The sequence below is a fragment of the Cupressus sempervirens genome, chromosome 1 (assembly GCF_028749045.1).
Source record: "Cupressus sempervirens isolate cs-2001-9-10 chromosome 1, ASM2874904v1, whole genome shotgun sequence".
NCBI classification, from domain to species: domain Eukaryota; kingdom Viridiplantae; phylum Streptophyta; class Pinopsida; order Cupressales; family Cupressaceae; genus Cupressus; species Cupressus sempervirens.
The window spans coordinates 616,286,026-616,303,554 of record NC_143118.1 but is presented as its reverse complement, the minus strand read 5'-3'; the positions used below and the strand labels follow the sequence as shown (position 1 = coordinate 616,303,554).

At 35.8% G+C, this 17,529-nt stretch overlaps 1 protein-coding gene across 2 annotated transcripts in view; it reads right to left on the bottom strand.

The window, feature by feature from the left end:
* Positions 1-380: 380 nt before the first annotated feature.
* Positions 381-17,529, bottom strand: part of EMB2394 (Ribosomal protein L6 family) — a 29,685-nt gene continuing 12,536 nt past the window's right edge. For both annotated transcript variants that reach the window (XM_089832620.1, XM_089832629.1), the window contains one exon: positions 381-990. In XM_089832620.1, the coding sequence (XP_089688746.1) occupies positions 654-990 (337 nt within the window). In that variant the 3' untranslated portion in view covers positions 381-653. The remainder of the gene's footprint in view (positions 991-17,529) is intronic.

The window sequence follows — 17,529 nt, the reverse complement described above, 5'->3', positions numbered from 1 at the left end:
GTGCCAAATTGCACCCTTGTATTACCAAATATGAAAATGTACCGTGCAAGGCATGTATTAATGTGAGATTGTGATATAACAAGGAACCAGCCCTTGGATTTTCATGATTTGAAGATACTATCCACATTCCACTCAAGCATTCTGAAGTTTCTGGGGAAAGGTGTCCAGCTACATGAAATTACAGGAATAGGAGAATAATGATAAGTACATGAATTTCTGTTTATCAGAATATTATAAATTTTAAATAATGAATCTTATACCTCTTTTTGAATGATATATCAACATATAGCTTAGCATTTTCAGTGTCTGCTGCACATACAAAAGTACTGCTGAAAGAAAAATGAAACGAGTACACTTATTGAACCGTGAACACTGATGAATGTGCAAAAATTTGAAATAGAGCTTGAAAATTTATAACTAGTCATGACTTGTTCACTAGTTCCATGTTCAGCCCAGTGCATTGAATTAAAACAGGTCCAGTACCAGTCAAACAGTAAATTCATTTCAATGTGTTTCACTTTCTTCCAATGCTCAAACCTGTGATAAAGCACGTCCTAGACAGCCAACTAAAATCCCTACTGAACTTATACAGAATGTAAACACACAATTTTCCACAGTAATGGAAAAAGAGTGTCAATGAACACCAAAAAGCCTTATTTCTTCTTTCCAGCTTTACCCTCCTTTAACCTCACTCTCTCATCAGCATACCTGATGCCCTTACCCTTGTATGGCTCTGGGGGTCGCCATTTTCTTATCTTAGCTGCATAGTCCCCAATTACTACTTTATCTATTCCTTTAATAGTAATCCTAGTATTCTCTTCCACATTGAGTTTGAGATCATCAGGAATTTCCATACGCACTTGATGTGAAAATCCGAGATTCATGACCAATTCATTCCCTTCTAAAGCAGCACGGTAACCAACACCAACTAATTGAAGTTTCTTCTCAAAGCCTTTTGATACTCCAACAATTATGTTGTCAGTAAGAGTGCTGCAGTAACAGTCAACTAAACATGTTATTAATTAATCTGGTCACAAATGTCAAGAAACAAGAACAAGCAAAAAATTAGATATAGCTGAATTATGATTAATGCAGAATCAAAAGGAAAAACAAAAATTAAACTTAATTTTTAAAAAATTATTTGAGAGCATTTATACTAAATCAGGAAGTAAAATCTTGTCTAGACTAGGTAACACATGACTGGCATTTCGGGGGAGCTTTCATCTAGAAGCCATTCAAGAAATCTATTCAAATCTAAACTGGAAAAAATAAATTGAAATGATATACACAACATAAACTGGGATAAACTAAGCAATATTATAGTGAAAAATAACTCTAAAATGGTCGAAAATACAGCCAAAAAGATCCTAGAAGCACGACATCTATAAGCAACTAAAAACAGAAAGTTCCTAAAAGCTCATCATCTATGACCAACTAAAAACAAACCAGTAAGCTCCTAAAAACTCAACATCTATGACCACTAATAAACTAGTAAGAGCCCGAAAGGCCACTCATCTATAACCAATTCTCTACAATATTTCAGATTCTATGTACATCAACCAAGAAGGATACAAATACATAATGTGGTCTTCCTACACACTCATCTTAATCTATAGCACACCATTTTTCTCTGTGCGAATGTTTTAGAACTGAAGAGTTTGATATACACAGCTGCAGTAACAGAAAATTAGTCCAGAAAGTAGTAGCTTATTAAAGGAAGAATTATCGGCCCTTTCAGCCCATAGGAAGGTAGCGACTTGCTTCAAGAACTAGAACTATGCTGTTTGAACAATTGTCATTCATACTAGTAGCTTTGTGCTATTTCATGTGAGCAGCGGTCAGAACGTTGTAGAAGAAAGGAAAGTTTGTGCAATTCTCATAGAAAAGGTGCCCAAGTTGAAGGGATTGCCCAAGGTAAGCAAGCACCTCTCTAATGAATATGTTATCCAATGTCCCTTGATGGTTCCTAAATTTTGCCCTGAAATATCCTGAACTAGGATATTGCTTCAAATCTGATTTGGGTTTTCAATTTTTGCCATGTTTTGCTTCATTACATCGCAAAATAACAACATACAAACTAAATATGCAAAGGATATGATATAGATTTCCAAGGAAATATGCAATTCCAAGCATAAATATATTGATAATGATTCTGATATAAAACATGCATGGCTGTAACATCAAACATATAGTTGTTGCAAAGCTAGAACTCGCATAGATCTTCCTCCAAAGCCTGTTTAAAATGATGCAAATCTACTTAATGATGAACCCTGAGTGAGCCCACCTCTCAAGTAATGTTGGGTTTCCATCCAACCAATCCAAAGGGTTTTCATCCTCAGATATGGCTTCTACAGTCAAACCAGCAACAATGAAGAAATTATCAAGTATCAAATCAACATATCATAATAGAATCAGACTCCAAACACCAATCAAACTTTTTTATAAAAATCCCCAGCGAAAAACATAATGGTTTCCTTCTTCTGTTTCTTTTATTTAGCAACTTCACATTTAATAATTCAACCCCATGGCCTAGGAAAGACTTGGTCATAACTTAAGTAGGCCCCTTTTTAATAATTGTCAATGAATAATTAAATTCATATTAGCAATAACTATAGCTTTTGCCTTCTTTTTTAATAATTAAACACTTAACCCTCTTTATTAACGTAGCACTTTAGCCTATGGGAAGAACAGATAACAGACTAGCATCAGTATTTATTTATTTATTGACGTGCTAGGCAAAAAGGGGACATTACATGCCCTAAAACCACAATTCCAATTAGAACAAGAATATGAACATTTAACAATACAAATTTAGCAACTGAGATGCCTTTATAAGTGAAATCCTGGTCTATGTTCTGCGCACAATATTAGTCACTGGAAATTGACATTAAATCATAAGCCATAATAACATATAAGGTATTCATAAACAACATTCATACGGAAATCCAAATAAGCCATTGCCTTTTCAAAATAGATTCCTATAATATTCTCATTAGGAATTCGTTGAATCCTTTACAGATCACAGTTCAAGGTTGGTCGCCCTTGTACTGCTAGAGCATTGGAAGGTAGGTTGCCCTTCCATACCTCAGTTCAGCTTGGGGGCTGGTTATTCTCCTTGTCCAATCCCAAGAGCATGAAGGCTGGTCTTTCATTCCTCTTGGCCCACTAGCAAGGAAGGCTGGCCGTCCATTCCATCCCAGGGTGGTGTACTTGGTGGTACCCAAGAGCACAGTAAGCCACTTGGCCCACGAGCACTACATTAATTGTGGGGTGGAATACTTACAGGATCATAACATTCATCTTGGGATGACAACCTTAGGTCTTGTGAACTTGAAAGGCCGGCTGTCCTTCCAATTTGCAATCTGTTTCTATAAATTTGGAAGGGACCATAATACGATTCTTCTATTGTATGTTCATAATTTAGATTACTCACAAAGATAGATACTTTCTGCATGTACCTCTACTGCATAAACATATATGCATAGATCTATAATTCTACATATCTATCAGTCTCTATTCTTCATTAATATTGCTACTGATATTAATTCAGTTCTGGTTTCAATTATATATCTGCTTAGTTTCCATGATCATTTAATTCCATTTGATTGAGGATTGCTGTTGAATAATTGATATTTGTGTGAATGTTCAATTTATTGACTGGATTGCTTTGCTTGTATGATTTGAGGTACAGGTGGGTGATGATAGTGATGGTTGATTAGATGATTGGTGTAGCTGATGTGATGAATGGTGATTTGATATATCGGTTTATGATGATTGAACAAAAGCCGATTTGATAGAATGATTTTCTGATTGGTTGTTTTCTTATTTTAATAATTAATGATTGCTTCTGTGGATTCACGAGTAATGACTGATCGTACCAGCCAGTGCCTAACAACTAATGCAAGCTAGCTCTGCCTGCGACAATTAATGGAACACAGAAAAGTCAGGCATTAACTTGTATTGTACAGGAACATCAGGAACTCAACCAGGGCAGTGTACAATACATTTATGTGATGCAGGAAGTAAAACAACAAATCAGATAACCTCCATTCAGTGATCATTTTATTTCTGCAACACAAGGAAAATGATTACAGAGTATTGTTTGCAGTCTTATTCATCTTTGCAGGCCACAGACTTCACTCATTCCCTTGTGTATACCATGTCTTCTCTGATACAATTTCCAAAGGGTCAAGGCTCTCTTTCCAAGCACTTCAATCATACCTTTCCCTTCATGCAATGAGACCCCCTACCAAGGATCCAACTCCCTTCCCTTCCATCAAGCCAACCCCCTTTCCCCTCCAATCAGGCCTAAAATGAAAAGCCATCTTCCTCTTTTCGTTGTCCTTCCTGCTTTTTTCCTGTTCTGTTAGTTTTGTTTTCCAACTTCCCTAATGTCATTCCTTCAATGTCAGATCCCACACTAGTATACTTTCTCAAATTTGATTTGGGTTTTCAATTTTGAATGTTTGACATTCGGTCAAAGACCTTGCATGCAAGCTCTGACACTACTGTCAGAAGCCCAATGGTTCTAACTCTTTTTCACCGTCTCCGAGAGAAATTGGTTATGCGAGTTTTATATTTTTGTGTTTTCCAAAGTTATTGCTTTTTTTGGATTTTTTGACAAATTAAAATAACAAAGACAATGCTTGACATTTCAAACAAATTACACAACTGAGCATAAGAGATCTAAATAGCAATAGGAATATATATATATACAATGGCAAATATTTGCAACTAAACCCTATTGAATGCGCAAACAGAAACCTAGAAATCTGATCGCTGATTATAACGCTCATCAAGTATGAAACACAGGGGTCTGATAACCCATAATCCTTGACGCCAAACTGCAAATTGCAGGTTCAGAACCCCAATCTGCCCAAAGAGTGCCCTTCTGGACGCTAACACCACTACCCACAACCTAAACTTGGACTCTTAGCTCAGCCGCTGCCTCTAATTCCCAGATGTGGGTTCATTAACTAGCTGCAATCTGCATTATTCAAACCACTCTGGCCTTATTCACTTGCTAATTGATTATACTTTGATTAATCTGCAATTCCCTCCAACTGTTAATCCAATCTTAGTCTCTGAATTAAGACCAACGCCTGTGCATAATCTCACTGGGTATTTCACCAACTCAGAGTGCTGGAAGCCTGTAGAATTCTCAACTTTCAAGCCAATTCTGAAAACCGTGGAAGTTTCTCTGAGTATTCACCTAGTGCAAACAAAATCAACTATTGATAATGATGCTTTCATTCTTCTCAAACCTCTTTTCATAATTCTCATAAGGGTTCGACCCAAGTGGCTTTTTCAAGAAGATTCATTAATGAATTAATATATTTTCTTTTTAGATGCACAATTAACTTATCAATTCATCATTAAAGGCCTTGGTCTTTGGCGCCAAGTCAAGTAATATTAATAATGCACTTTATTGATAACTTTGGCACCAATTACACTTATGACTTATAATAACCGACTAATATTAATTATTAATAAAGTATATTTTATTAATGTATGGATACTTTATTAATAATATAAACGAGTTAATCTTGAGCCAATAGATTTATCCCAAACCAGATGATTGAAGACCTCTGCTAACACCAAAGTCAGGTGCACTGCTAAAAGTAAAATGGAAGACTGAATTACTGTAAATAGTAAGTCTCAGACTTACAGACTCCATCAATTTCACCACAAATCCATACTACTACCAAATTGTTCAAGTGCCTTGCTCAAGATAGTAACCCTGAGTTTCCCGAAATAGACACTCACTATTAATACTGTGCCAATCTGATTCAAACAAAGAGCAATCCTAAACATCCCTGACTTCTGGAGTGGGGCTTCTAGCTCTACCATTTGAACCACCAATCATGGTGAGCTAAAAAGGGGACATTACATCCAACTTCCATAATAGCTACCAAATAGGAAACTTACAAACAAGAGTCAATTGGCTATGTGCAACAAGAAACTAACTTGGAAAGAAGAATCCTAGACTAAGGAGATTTAACCCCAAAATGGTTAACATGTCTCTTGACTTTGGCTACATGATGACCGAAGAAAGAATCAACTGATGAAGGAATGATCAAAAACTAACTCCAAATAACCAACAAGCCCAAAAATGAAACAAAAAACCTATGCCAAAAAACAGAAGAAAGGAGGGTTCAATACTCTTGCATGAATTGATAAGTGATCCTTGAATGCTTGGAACAATTTCTCCTTTCAACTTTATTAGTGAAAGGAGCACAATCATTCATAGGGATTGAGTCACCATCCTCCATTGCTATCTTTCCCCCCTTTATATCTTCCAATGTGACGGAGAGACACACCTCTTCATCATTTCTTCCCTTGCAAGGTCACCAACTTTCAAAACTACGATCCTTTGAAAAAGTGACAACCTTTCACAATTACCACCCTTTGAAAGAGTGCAATCCTTCATAATTTCTGCCCTTTGAAAGAGAGACAACCTTTCATAATTACCACCTTTTGAAAGAATACAACTGTACATAATTTCTGCCACCTTGAAAGAGTCGCAATCTTTCGAACTTACCACACCTTGAAGGAGTACAACCCTTCAGAAATCCTGCCCTTAAAAAGTAACTTCCTTATTTTCCTCACATTCCTTTCTTCTTCCACTAATCCTTCCTTAATTCCTATTGGTGTAACCATAGTTGGCATACTCACAAACTACTTGCCAAGTATTTCAGCTTGGCAAATTTTCAAGAGAAAAAATCGCATGTTAACGAGGGATAGTTTTAAGAAAAGCTCGCCGACAAATCAAAGAGTTTTTAGCAAAAACTGGCAAGTTTTTGAAAAAAAACTCACCACTGTTTCTTTTAGCGTCTAAACACAAAACAAATGTCATTTTTGAAGCTCGTTTCTTATTTGCGGTGGGATTTAATCATTTTTTCATCTCGGGGGCAAAGAGGATTTATACAAATATAACATTTAAGTATAGTTACATTTAGTTACTTAAACTTAAACGTTGTATTTTAATAAATACTGTACGGATGTTCAAAATAGGTTTCAGCTTCATAGGAGTTAATATGCAGATTCTAGATTTTGGGGTTTTCCAAAAAATTCCAGGCTTAGCCAAATTTCAAGACTCAACATGCCTTCAGCAGTGTTTTCTCCCACAACCTATCCTAGCTCTTTGAGGTCAAATTAAAGCTGGAACAAGGATTTTTTAATGATTCTAAATCATTTTCTCACAAATCACTTGGTTTTAATTCTATATCTATGAGTCATGAGAGACTTGGCTCAACCACTTGCTCACACCAAGACAAACATTACTTTCCAGTAGGTCAAAATTGCTCAATGTTCAAACTCACTCTCGGACTATTTTGCTATGATGTATTTACTTCTAGTTTTATAGAAACTATTTGCTATTTTGCTTCCCACCATCAACATTTTGTATGAGTGTGACTTTGTCCCCACTTTGCATTGTTAATGATTCTTTTGCTTTCTCATTAATTAACTCATTGATGCAACTCCTCATTGATTTTTGCAAAAAAAAATGTATTTTTTATTAAATTTAAGCCGTTTTGTAGGTTCTCAAGTTTTTTCAAAAACTGGCTGCATTCTTCCCAAGTTTCTTTTGAGGCTTGGCAAATTTTTGCCAAGATAGAGTTTTCCATCTATGGGTGTAACTAAGGTACTTGATCTTGGTTAGTTGTCATTAAGGCCTTAATTACACTCCATTTAAGCTTACTTAAGATATTGCATAGGAATAGTTGGAACATTTCCACTTTATGTGGACTTATCATGGTATTATTTTATCATATCCACTTATAGTGGATAGACTTTTCCACTTTGGAGGGTGATTCACCTTTAGTAGACATGTGACTCCACCTTTTGTGGGTGATCCACCTTTTATGGTGTTATCGCCCTATCACCTATTTACCTTTTGTGGGTGATGGCTTTTCATGTTGGTTGTATTGTAATAAGACAACATTTTTCATGTTGGTTATCTAATTGAGTTATTGTCTTGCATTATTGATAGAAACACAGTTGAGTATTGTCATATTCACTCTCTCTTGTTATTGTGTTTTCCATTTGTCTTTTAGATCTTGGGAGGCTATCTCTACAGTCAAATCTTACATGGTATTAGAGCCCATAGTGTCATTGGTTTGCCATTGGAGAGTTTTTAGAGCAATTTACTATTTCGCACTTTGTGACTTTTTGCTGCAAGGCAAAATTGGAGCTTGCTAGTACAAATCAGATGTTGGCATCACATTGAGGAGGTCCAAAAACCTAGAGATCTACTTTTATTTCATCCAAATCAGATAGCAGAGGCCAAATCTATATCAATTTGAAGTTTGGAAGTGCGGCAGCAATTTAGGTGTCATAATTACACAATTAATTTTCAAATAGCGATATCTAAGTCATCCGGACTCCTTTTTTCGAGCAATGTTTTTTTTTTTTCATTTGGGATGGAATTATGTGCTCTACCTATTTGTTGAGTTAGTTTCTGAATTCAGCATTATCATTTATATAATCATGGTTTATGCAACACATCCTTCTATAATAACTTTGACTAGTGTTACATCCCAAATTTTTGACCTAATTTTAAACTTGCTCATAACCATTGGATTTAACGGATTTTTCTTTCATGATCATGTGAAACAGGTAGTTATTTATATCCGTTGTATTAACTATTAATGAAGATGGTCGTTAACCATTAACTGTTATATGATGTTAGCAGTTGCTTGATTTTGGAATTATGATTAATAATTTAAAGTCTTTTAAATGTTTATAGGAAAATTATTATAGAATTGTTATTATGGCGGAAGTGTTTTCATGGGTGATTGCAGGAGAAGATGAAGGGCGGGGGGGGGGGGGGGGGGGGGGCGAAGCATAACGGGATCATTGGAATGGGATGCTCGCTTAGTTCAGTCATCAGGATTGACAGGTATGACCTTAAACTTCTTTGGTAAGGACCCAACAACTTCAACACAGGATACATTTGTGGGACCCACATAAGCTATTAAATAAATAATCTAAGAAATCATATTATAATCTAATTAAAATATAAAACATACCTCAAAGGATTTTAAATGATCTTTCCTCATATTGTTATAATATATATGTATATACGTGCATATAGATATAAAAATGAAATGGCACCACTATATTATAATAACTTAATAAAATGATGCCATCTCTGATGGGGCATCTGGAAAGAAAGAAATAACAAAATCTTTAGAAATAAAGATTTGCCAGGATGGGTGCTTGGACAGAATATTGTTAGAGCCATAAAGGAAAATTTCAAGTCTCAAAGGAAAAGTTATCAAACTTTCCAAATTGATTATTCAATGCGATCACAAGGCTCTCATTTGAAAAAAGATAACCCAAGATTGACTACTAGATGGATGGCTCCTCCTATTGGCTGGATCAAAGGAAACTTCGATGGTGTTGCTAAGGGTAATCCGGGTAGAGCAAGGTGTGGAGGAGTCTTAAGAGATCATATAGGTAATATAATTGATGTCATTGCTATCCCTATAGGTAATTCTAACAGCCACATAGCAGAAGCTACTGCTGCTCTATATACTATAAGGTTAGCAGCTGAAACTGGTTGTCTTTACCTCTGGTTGGAAGGTGATTAATTAAACATGATAAATATGCTCAATAATAAAAACTCAATCACTTGATCAATTGAGGCAAGTGTGATGGAGATTAAAACTTTATTAAATAAATTTTAAAAAGTGATTATAACCCACACTTACCGCGAAGGCAATGGGGTGGCAGATTGGGTTGCCAACTTGCGGTTCAAATGGGTCATAAGATGACGTGGAACGGTGATCGCAGCAAAAATGTGGATCTTAAAGCCCTCATTAATTATGATGCTACTCACGTGATGGTGGGAAAGATATGCCAAGATTAGCAAATTAATGATTTTTGGAAATGGGCATACGGTTGTCAGAATTCCTTCCCCGAGGAAGTACATTTATGCGAATGCAATCTTGGTATTGCACGTATCTGGCATAAAGTGGGTTTTATTTGTTTTAATGAACAATCTCTGTATGCTTAACCCATCTGCTTTCCACCTTCTGCTGAACTTGGTTTGGCATAGCATTTTGAATTCTCTAGAAATGGGAGAAGAGCCATGAAAACAAGAACCCCCAAATTGCAAAGCTTGGAAGGACAAAGAGGATGTTTGGAAGATTCTGCAAAAGGGGAAGATGACTAATTTCCTAGAGTGTCTTCATGGGTTTAAACCCGATGTTACCACGGCCTTCTTCAAAAATTGGACAGAGGATAGTGTTTCTCTGCATGGCATCACTATGCAATTGACAAAATTTCATAGCGGAGATTACAAGTTTTCCATGGAAGGCATTAAGTTCAACAAACAAACAAGCATCTCAAATGCCGCATTCAAGAAATTTCCCAAAACGGAAGCAAAGGAGAAAAACCTACAGAAAAATGGGGATTTCTATGAACTGGACCAGATCAAGACCATATGGGGAGATGTGCTTTCATGTACTCATGAGTATTTTATCCTAGATGGTAGAAATAAATGAGTGCATAAGTTTCATTTTGTCTTCCTTAATCATTTTAGGCATAAGGATAGACTTTCCTTTCCTTTTTATTTGAGATTCTCTCTTCTTCAAAGTTTGCAAGCTCATAGGAAAAAGAGCCGCATCCTATATTGCATGAAGGGTTGATTCTTCTCATTGAAGGTCACTATAAAAATATGGCCATTGTTTCTTCTCCTTCGGTAGATAAAAAGAAGGGTTCTACCACTGAAACCCACTCTAGGAAGAGTAAGGGTGATGAAATTGTTAAGGGTAAGAGGAGGAGTTTGAAACATGAAACCCAGCAATCTCCTCAGCAAATTGTGGAAGAGGCCACTGAATCTGAGAACTCGGAAAATAAGGAGGACAAAAACCTGGAGGAAGAAGAAAACACAAATGAGGGAGATTTTAGCTCCAATTTGGAAGGCTACCCGGAGAGCAAGGAAAAAAGCGAGAAGGAGGATGAGGAAGAAAATAGTGAGGAGAACATTGAGGGAAACCAAAGTGACCATTCGAAAGAAGTAAGGGATGATAAAGAGGAGATGGAGCGGGCTAAGGAAGACCTCGTAAATATGAGGGAGGAGGAACGGATTGAAAAGGTGGTGCCTCCTGCCAAAGTTGATATGGAGGAGGATAAGAATGGCTCACCTCATAGAGATTCTATGCTCTCCTTTTTGCACATTGCAAAACTAAAAGCTGATACCATGTTGCAAGCTGACTCATGGTTGTATAACGAGTTAATGAGTCTCAAAAAGAAAGTGGAAAATATGTAGCAAAATTAGGATATGGACCGCGGCAAGCTCAGTCAAATGGAAATCCAGGTGGGAAACATACCAGTCAAACTCAAAGACTATGAACAAAACCTTCGGCTGCTTATCAAGGAAAGCGGTAATAAAATGGAACAAGTTACATCCAATATTTGTGCTGCTGCTGCAAGTCTTGGAAAGCGTACCAATGAAGACATTATGTCGCCAAGGGGTCCTAGTAAGAGAACCAGGCACAGTTCCAGGAAGAGAGTTGTGGAGGCTGCTAGTGGATCGGCTGTTAATTCCATTCAAGATACTGCGGAGATTGGTAACGAAGTGGTCAAAATGATCAAAGAGCTGCAATAGCAGCTTTAACTAGTCTTTGGTCTCTGGTTTTTGTTCTAGTCCCGGTCTTATTTACTGGTCTTGGTAAATGGTTTTTGTTTATGGTTGTGATATCTGGTTTTTAATCAGTTGTTTAAACTAGGTTCCAGGTCCTTGTAAAATCTGGGTTCATTTTTTGGATATTTTCTGTGGTTTCAAGTCCCTGTAAAACCTGATTTTGATATTGTTTAAACAATAGGTTTCAAGTCCTTGTAAAACCTGGTTGTGCTTCATGCTTTATCTTTTCTACTTTTGTTAAAGGGTTTCGGGGCCCCTTCAAAACCTGTTTTTACCGTAATCTAAAACTTAATAAAATGATGTCACCTCATTGATATATTTACATGAACGTATGTAAATATATATTATTATAATAATCGAACTATAATTTTTCCAACTCTTTCTTCCCTCCTTTTTATTTTTTCCTTTCTTTTTGATTGTAACCGATTTAACACTAGGCAAATTAAATTAACAAATAATCTTTTATGTTACGGAAGCCAAGAAGTCTCGACTTGTTCTTTTTAAATGGAAGCTGTGAGAAGAGGCAGAGATATATTTCATTCACCCGACCATTTTCTTTGCTATGTTTTTCAGTATTATTACCACCTCCCCATAACACCCGACTGTCTTTATTTCTCTTGAGTTGATTCTCTGTTTTTTTTCCAATCGGCATATTAAATACACAAGCAACGCCTTAAACCTCTGTCATAAGTGTTTGAACACACTGAAGATTAAGTATCTCTACATTGTAATCTGTCCACAGCAACTGAAGGAGAGCTGGTTACCAAGATGACTTGCAAATCTTCAGGACAAATCCACCTTTATATCAGGTCATGTGAAAAACCATTCCAGTTCATGTTATTCGCATGCTATTTTTCTTACAAGCGAATTCCATAGCGGTATGTAGCGTATCATCAATTATAATTGAATAACTTTAGAGAGTTGCTTAGTAATAAGCATATTGAAGTGTTAAAGTATGGATTCATTTCTACCAATAGATTTTAAAGTCGGCTGATAAATATTTATGCAAGTTCAACCTTTAAAGAAGATTGTGAAATGCTGGAAGAGTGCAATAATCATGAATTAATAAGAACCGGATGCTTTGAAATTCTGAACACCTAGGACTCACTAGTTGTTTAGCCACGGAAAAGGTGAAGAGGTGAGATGAAATCCTCCAAGGATAAAGAGAGTAAAATCAGACTTGATACTTTAAAATAAAATAAATAAATCTTACTTAATAGCTCATGCTCATCCCTCTTATGAAACCTGTTGTCAAGTCGAGCAGTGGTGATCAGGTCGATGAACCCATCTGAAATCCTTGGCCAAGATAGTTTATAGGCATGTTTGCCATCTAATAATCACTTGATGTTAGTGGTGCTAGTTATGCAAGCATGTCTGTTTCATAACTGTGCGGACATTCTAAACACCAAAATGCTCAGGTGGCTAGACTACGAACATCCCAAGCCCAATCCCGAAGTGGAGAGAGCCTTTCTAATTCAATAGATTGTGCGGGGATAAGTATAGTCCGAGGTTGGGAGGTTAAGCCTATGTCAATGCTTCTCCTTTCACCAAAGTTGTGGCTTGCACAACCAGCTAAAGACCCTCCGGATGATACTTGTATGTTTCTTTCCTTCTTTTTTTGATAAGCATTTACTTACTTGTATATAGAAAGGATAGGTAATCAATAATTCAGTTATTTTCAGATAATCGTTAATCTATTTACTTTCAGTTGATCATAAATTCAGTTATTTTCAGTTGATCGTTAATTTAGTTATTTCAATTGATCATAAATACAATTATTTTCAGTTGATCGTTAATTTAGTTATTTCAGTTGATCAGAAATACAGTTATTTTCAGTTGATCGTTAATTTAGTTATTTTAGTTGATCATAAATACAGTTATGTGTAGTTAATCGTTAATCTAGTTCTTTCAGATGATCATGGATACAGTTATCTTCAGTTAATCGTTAAACTAGTTATTTTCAGATGATCATTGATATGGTTATGGTTATTTCAGTTAATTGTTTAAACAGTTAATGTCATATGAAAAGGATTTCAGTTCTCTATCAATGAATGATGGGAATTCTTAATTTAAACTCTCTTTGTTTTCGATATGAAAAACCGTTTGTTACAACTAGGACAATTATGAGTCAGGGGCAAAAGGAATCATCACACATTGTAGGTGGTTTAACGTCTTGCCTCATCTTTGTGTACTCATTCCTAAATCAAAGTCACAGAGGAGCAATCAATTTAGGCTATGTTGTCTCCCTTCCTTCCTATGGGGGGATAGAATTTATATATACATGATATATGTATTCCTTGGGGGATCTTGAGTTCTCTATGCATCATAATTTGTTTGTTTCTTTTCTTTCTTTTGGAGGGCAGTTTTCTCCCACGTGGTTTTTTCCCCTTCTCCAATCATGAGAGATTTCTTTTGCACCGTACATGGATACCTAACTTGGCCCAATAGTCGGGACTCATTTCATTATCATAGTATTACTTCAGTTACAACATTACCTTTTGTACATTCTTCCTAAGTTGCACATAAGGCAAGGTATTGATGTAATTAAAGAATTTTATCTTGGTTCATGTCACCTAGGTCTTAATTATAGTTTGCTAAAGGTTACTCAAGAAATTTCATAGGAGTAGTTGGAGCATTTCCACTTCATGTGAACCTAACATATTATTTTATCATAACCACTTATAGCAGATGGACTTTTCCAATTCGCGGGGTGATCCACCTTTAGCAAACATGTGACTCCACCAATTGTGGGTGATTGACCTTTTGTGGTGCTATCACCTATCCAACATTTGTAGGTAGTTGCTTTTCATGTTGACTATCACGTAATGAAACAATGACACTTTTCATTGTCTCAATTACTTCTTTGCATTCACCTTGGCTATATAACAAAAGGGTCTCCTATGTAACATCCAATTTGGTTGATTCATTGCATTGCATTATTGATGGCAATACAATTTATTCTTGTCACATTCATTCTATCTTGTTGTGCTTTCCATTTGGCCTCTAGATCTTGGGTGGTTATCTCCATAGCCAAATCTTACAATTCCCATGCTCCATTCCTTTTTCTTCCTCCATATCCCCTCTCAAATAAACTCTCATTTCATATCTTGTGTTTTGAAGGAGTCACAACTCTTCATTGCAAGTCCCTTGTATTTTCATCAAACTTAATTGACTTGCAATTATATTATATTATCTTTTACTTCTTTTAATATTTTAATTCTATAATTATCTACTATTAAACCCTATTTCAAAAAGGGGACAATACATATTAAATGGATAGAAATCTTCTCTAGTGCTTGAAGATAAACTATTGATCTGAAGACAAAGTGCACATTAAGAAATTGAAGAAAGCGTTGCTCAAGAAGTAGATGACAAAGCATTCCTAAATGTCTACGAATTACAAAGAGAAATATGGCAAACAACATCCATCCTCGACTAGGAGTATATTGGAGCTATTAAAAAAAAACCCACCCTACCTCAACCTCTGGTGTTGGTCAAGATGAGTAAAAAGATCACCTGATTTGAAGGAAATGTACACAATGTTAGGGCAAGTCAAACTAAGTACTAGGTGGAGACCAAAATATGAAACAAAGCTCATTTACATCTCATCCAGATGGTACCATTAATTTTCTTCCTTTGAAATACAAAAGAAGACCGTCAAGCAATCTTACAAGGAGAAAGGAAACCCAAAAAACATGTCATCTACAATTGCAAGGTGGCCTTTGAAACTAATCTTCTCAAACATTGCATGTCCATAGGGTGGTAATCATGTATAGAAGCAATAAGCTATGAAAGGATATCTTATCTTAGACAAAAGTAGGACACGTCATTTTACAAATAATCTCCCTCAATTTGATTCTTTTTTCGAGTTTGGATGTTTGACATGTTGTCAAACACTTTGTATTCAAGGTCTTATTTCTGATTTCTAAGTTCTTGGTTTGTTTCTTGTTTTCAATGTCAAATGATGGGAGAAAATGTAGGAATGGAAGAACAAGAAATGCATGAAACGTCAACAAATTTCTCAATGAAAGATCACTTTATTAGCTTCAAATCAGCATGGATATAAGTCTCATAAAGTTACAACAGAAAACTGATACTTCAAATTTGAGGTGAAGTACAAATCACAATGGCTGATAATAGCAGCAACTATCTTTATAAGGTCTAATGTAAATCGCTGTCTTTCAAACCCTAGGTATGCCTTGTTAAATACTTCCAAAATATGTAAACCCTTGTACCAAAACCTCACAAAATATTCCAGCTATGATAAAAATGTTGTTTCACCTCCAATCACTCCCAAAACTCAATCCAAATCTGGTTACCCTAGCTGGAAATATCATTACAAAAAAAATCACCTTAAAAAATTACATAAAACATCAAAATGGGGTTTTGACACTCTAGCTTTAGCAATCACAAATAACTTCAAACCATATGCCCCTATCAAAACACCATGAAAATGATGTCAATTGGATGTCATAGACATGTCATGATCAGATCTGCACTCTCAAATTTGCACAACTTTTCTCTCGAAAACTCAACCTTCTTGAATTCTCCAAAATGTTCACCTCTTGCTTTTGGCTCTCCAATTTCACTGTGAGAATAAAATGAGAAGTCCATCTCTTATATAGACATTCGACCCCCAACTTGCTAAATTGACAATGGAATCTCTTACAAAAACCCCAACTTGTCCTCAAGTTTCTAATATCCTTAAAACATGTTATTTTGAGTGGTTTATCTTCATCCACAAACATCCTCCATGGGTGTATGTTCGAATGGATTGGATTATAAGTATTGGTACAATTATATATTTCCAACATTTTATCAACTAAATATTGGAGGTGAAATTCAATATTTAATTAATTTCCAAAAATAATTCCAATATCCAATACTTTTTGAAATCAACTTTGATCTTGACTTGAACTTCTTATTTCTTTAATGAATTTGAATTACATCATCGTAATAAAAATAATTCAATTTGGAAAACCAACCAAATTAAATTGTCTTCATAATGGCCAACATTTAAATTAATTTCAATTTTCCAACACGAATACCATCCACTCCCTTTGTTGCTTCTTCAAGTATATACCCATGAGCACATATAGATCATGAAGGAGGATTTCCAAAGTTTGTAACTTTCTTTTTCCGAGTACATTCATGCCCCCAAGTGCATATTGATGCCTATATAGAAAATTTCATTTGTTAAACATTCCATGCCCATGAAACATTTGCACTTTGAGGAGAATGTTTACTATAGTGACGGAGTTCTAATTTTACAAATTTTCCATAGTTTATGTTCGTGCCCAGCACATCTAGACTATAGTGAGAGATTTTGAAACTTTCTAAAGATTCTTTGAGCATGAGAATCGTGCCCGTAGTGAAAATAGCCTTAGGAGGATTTTGTCCTTGAGTGCAATTTCTTTCCCACAAAGGATTCGCGTTGGTGAGCACAAATTTCACCCTATTGAGGAGTTTTGTATTTAGAAGAAATTTCTTTCCTCTTTCATTTCAGTGCTCATGGGTGCACATTACTGTCGGTGGAGGAGCTTCACATTTTGAATATTTTTCTTCTTACAACCAAAGCCAACACCCATGGATGCATCTCTTATTTCATCGGTGTTATCTGAGTCTCTTGAGGAACTCCTTGGCAAAGACAAATACATTAGCCATGGGTGCAAATGAGACTGAATAGTGGATTTCCAACTTTCTAACATTCTATGTCCTGAAACTTGGTGACGATTCATACAAGGCCTAATTTTATTTGAAAATTGCTTGAAGACTTTCTCAAAATGCTTATCCTTGACAAAATTTATACTAAATATAATCCACAAATCATCCTTGGGTCTGAATGAACTTGTTCCTTACAGCCAAGGTTTACACCT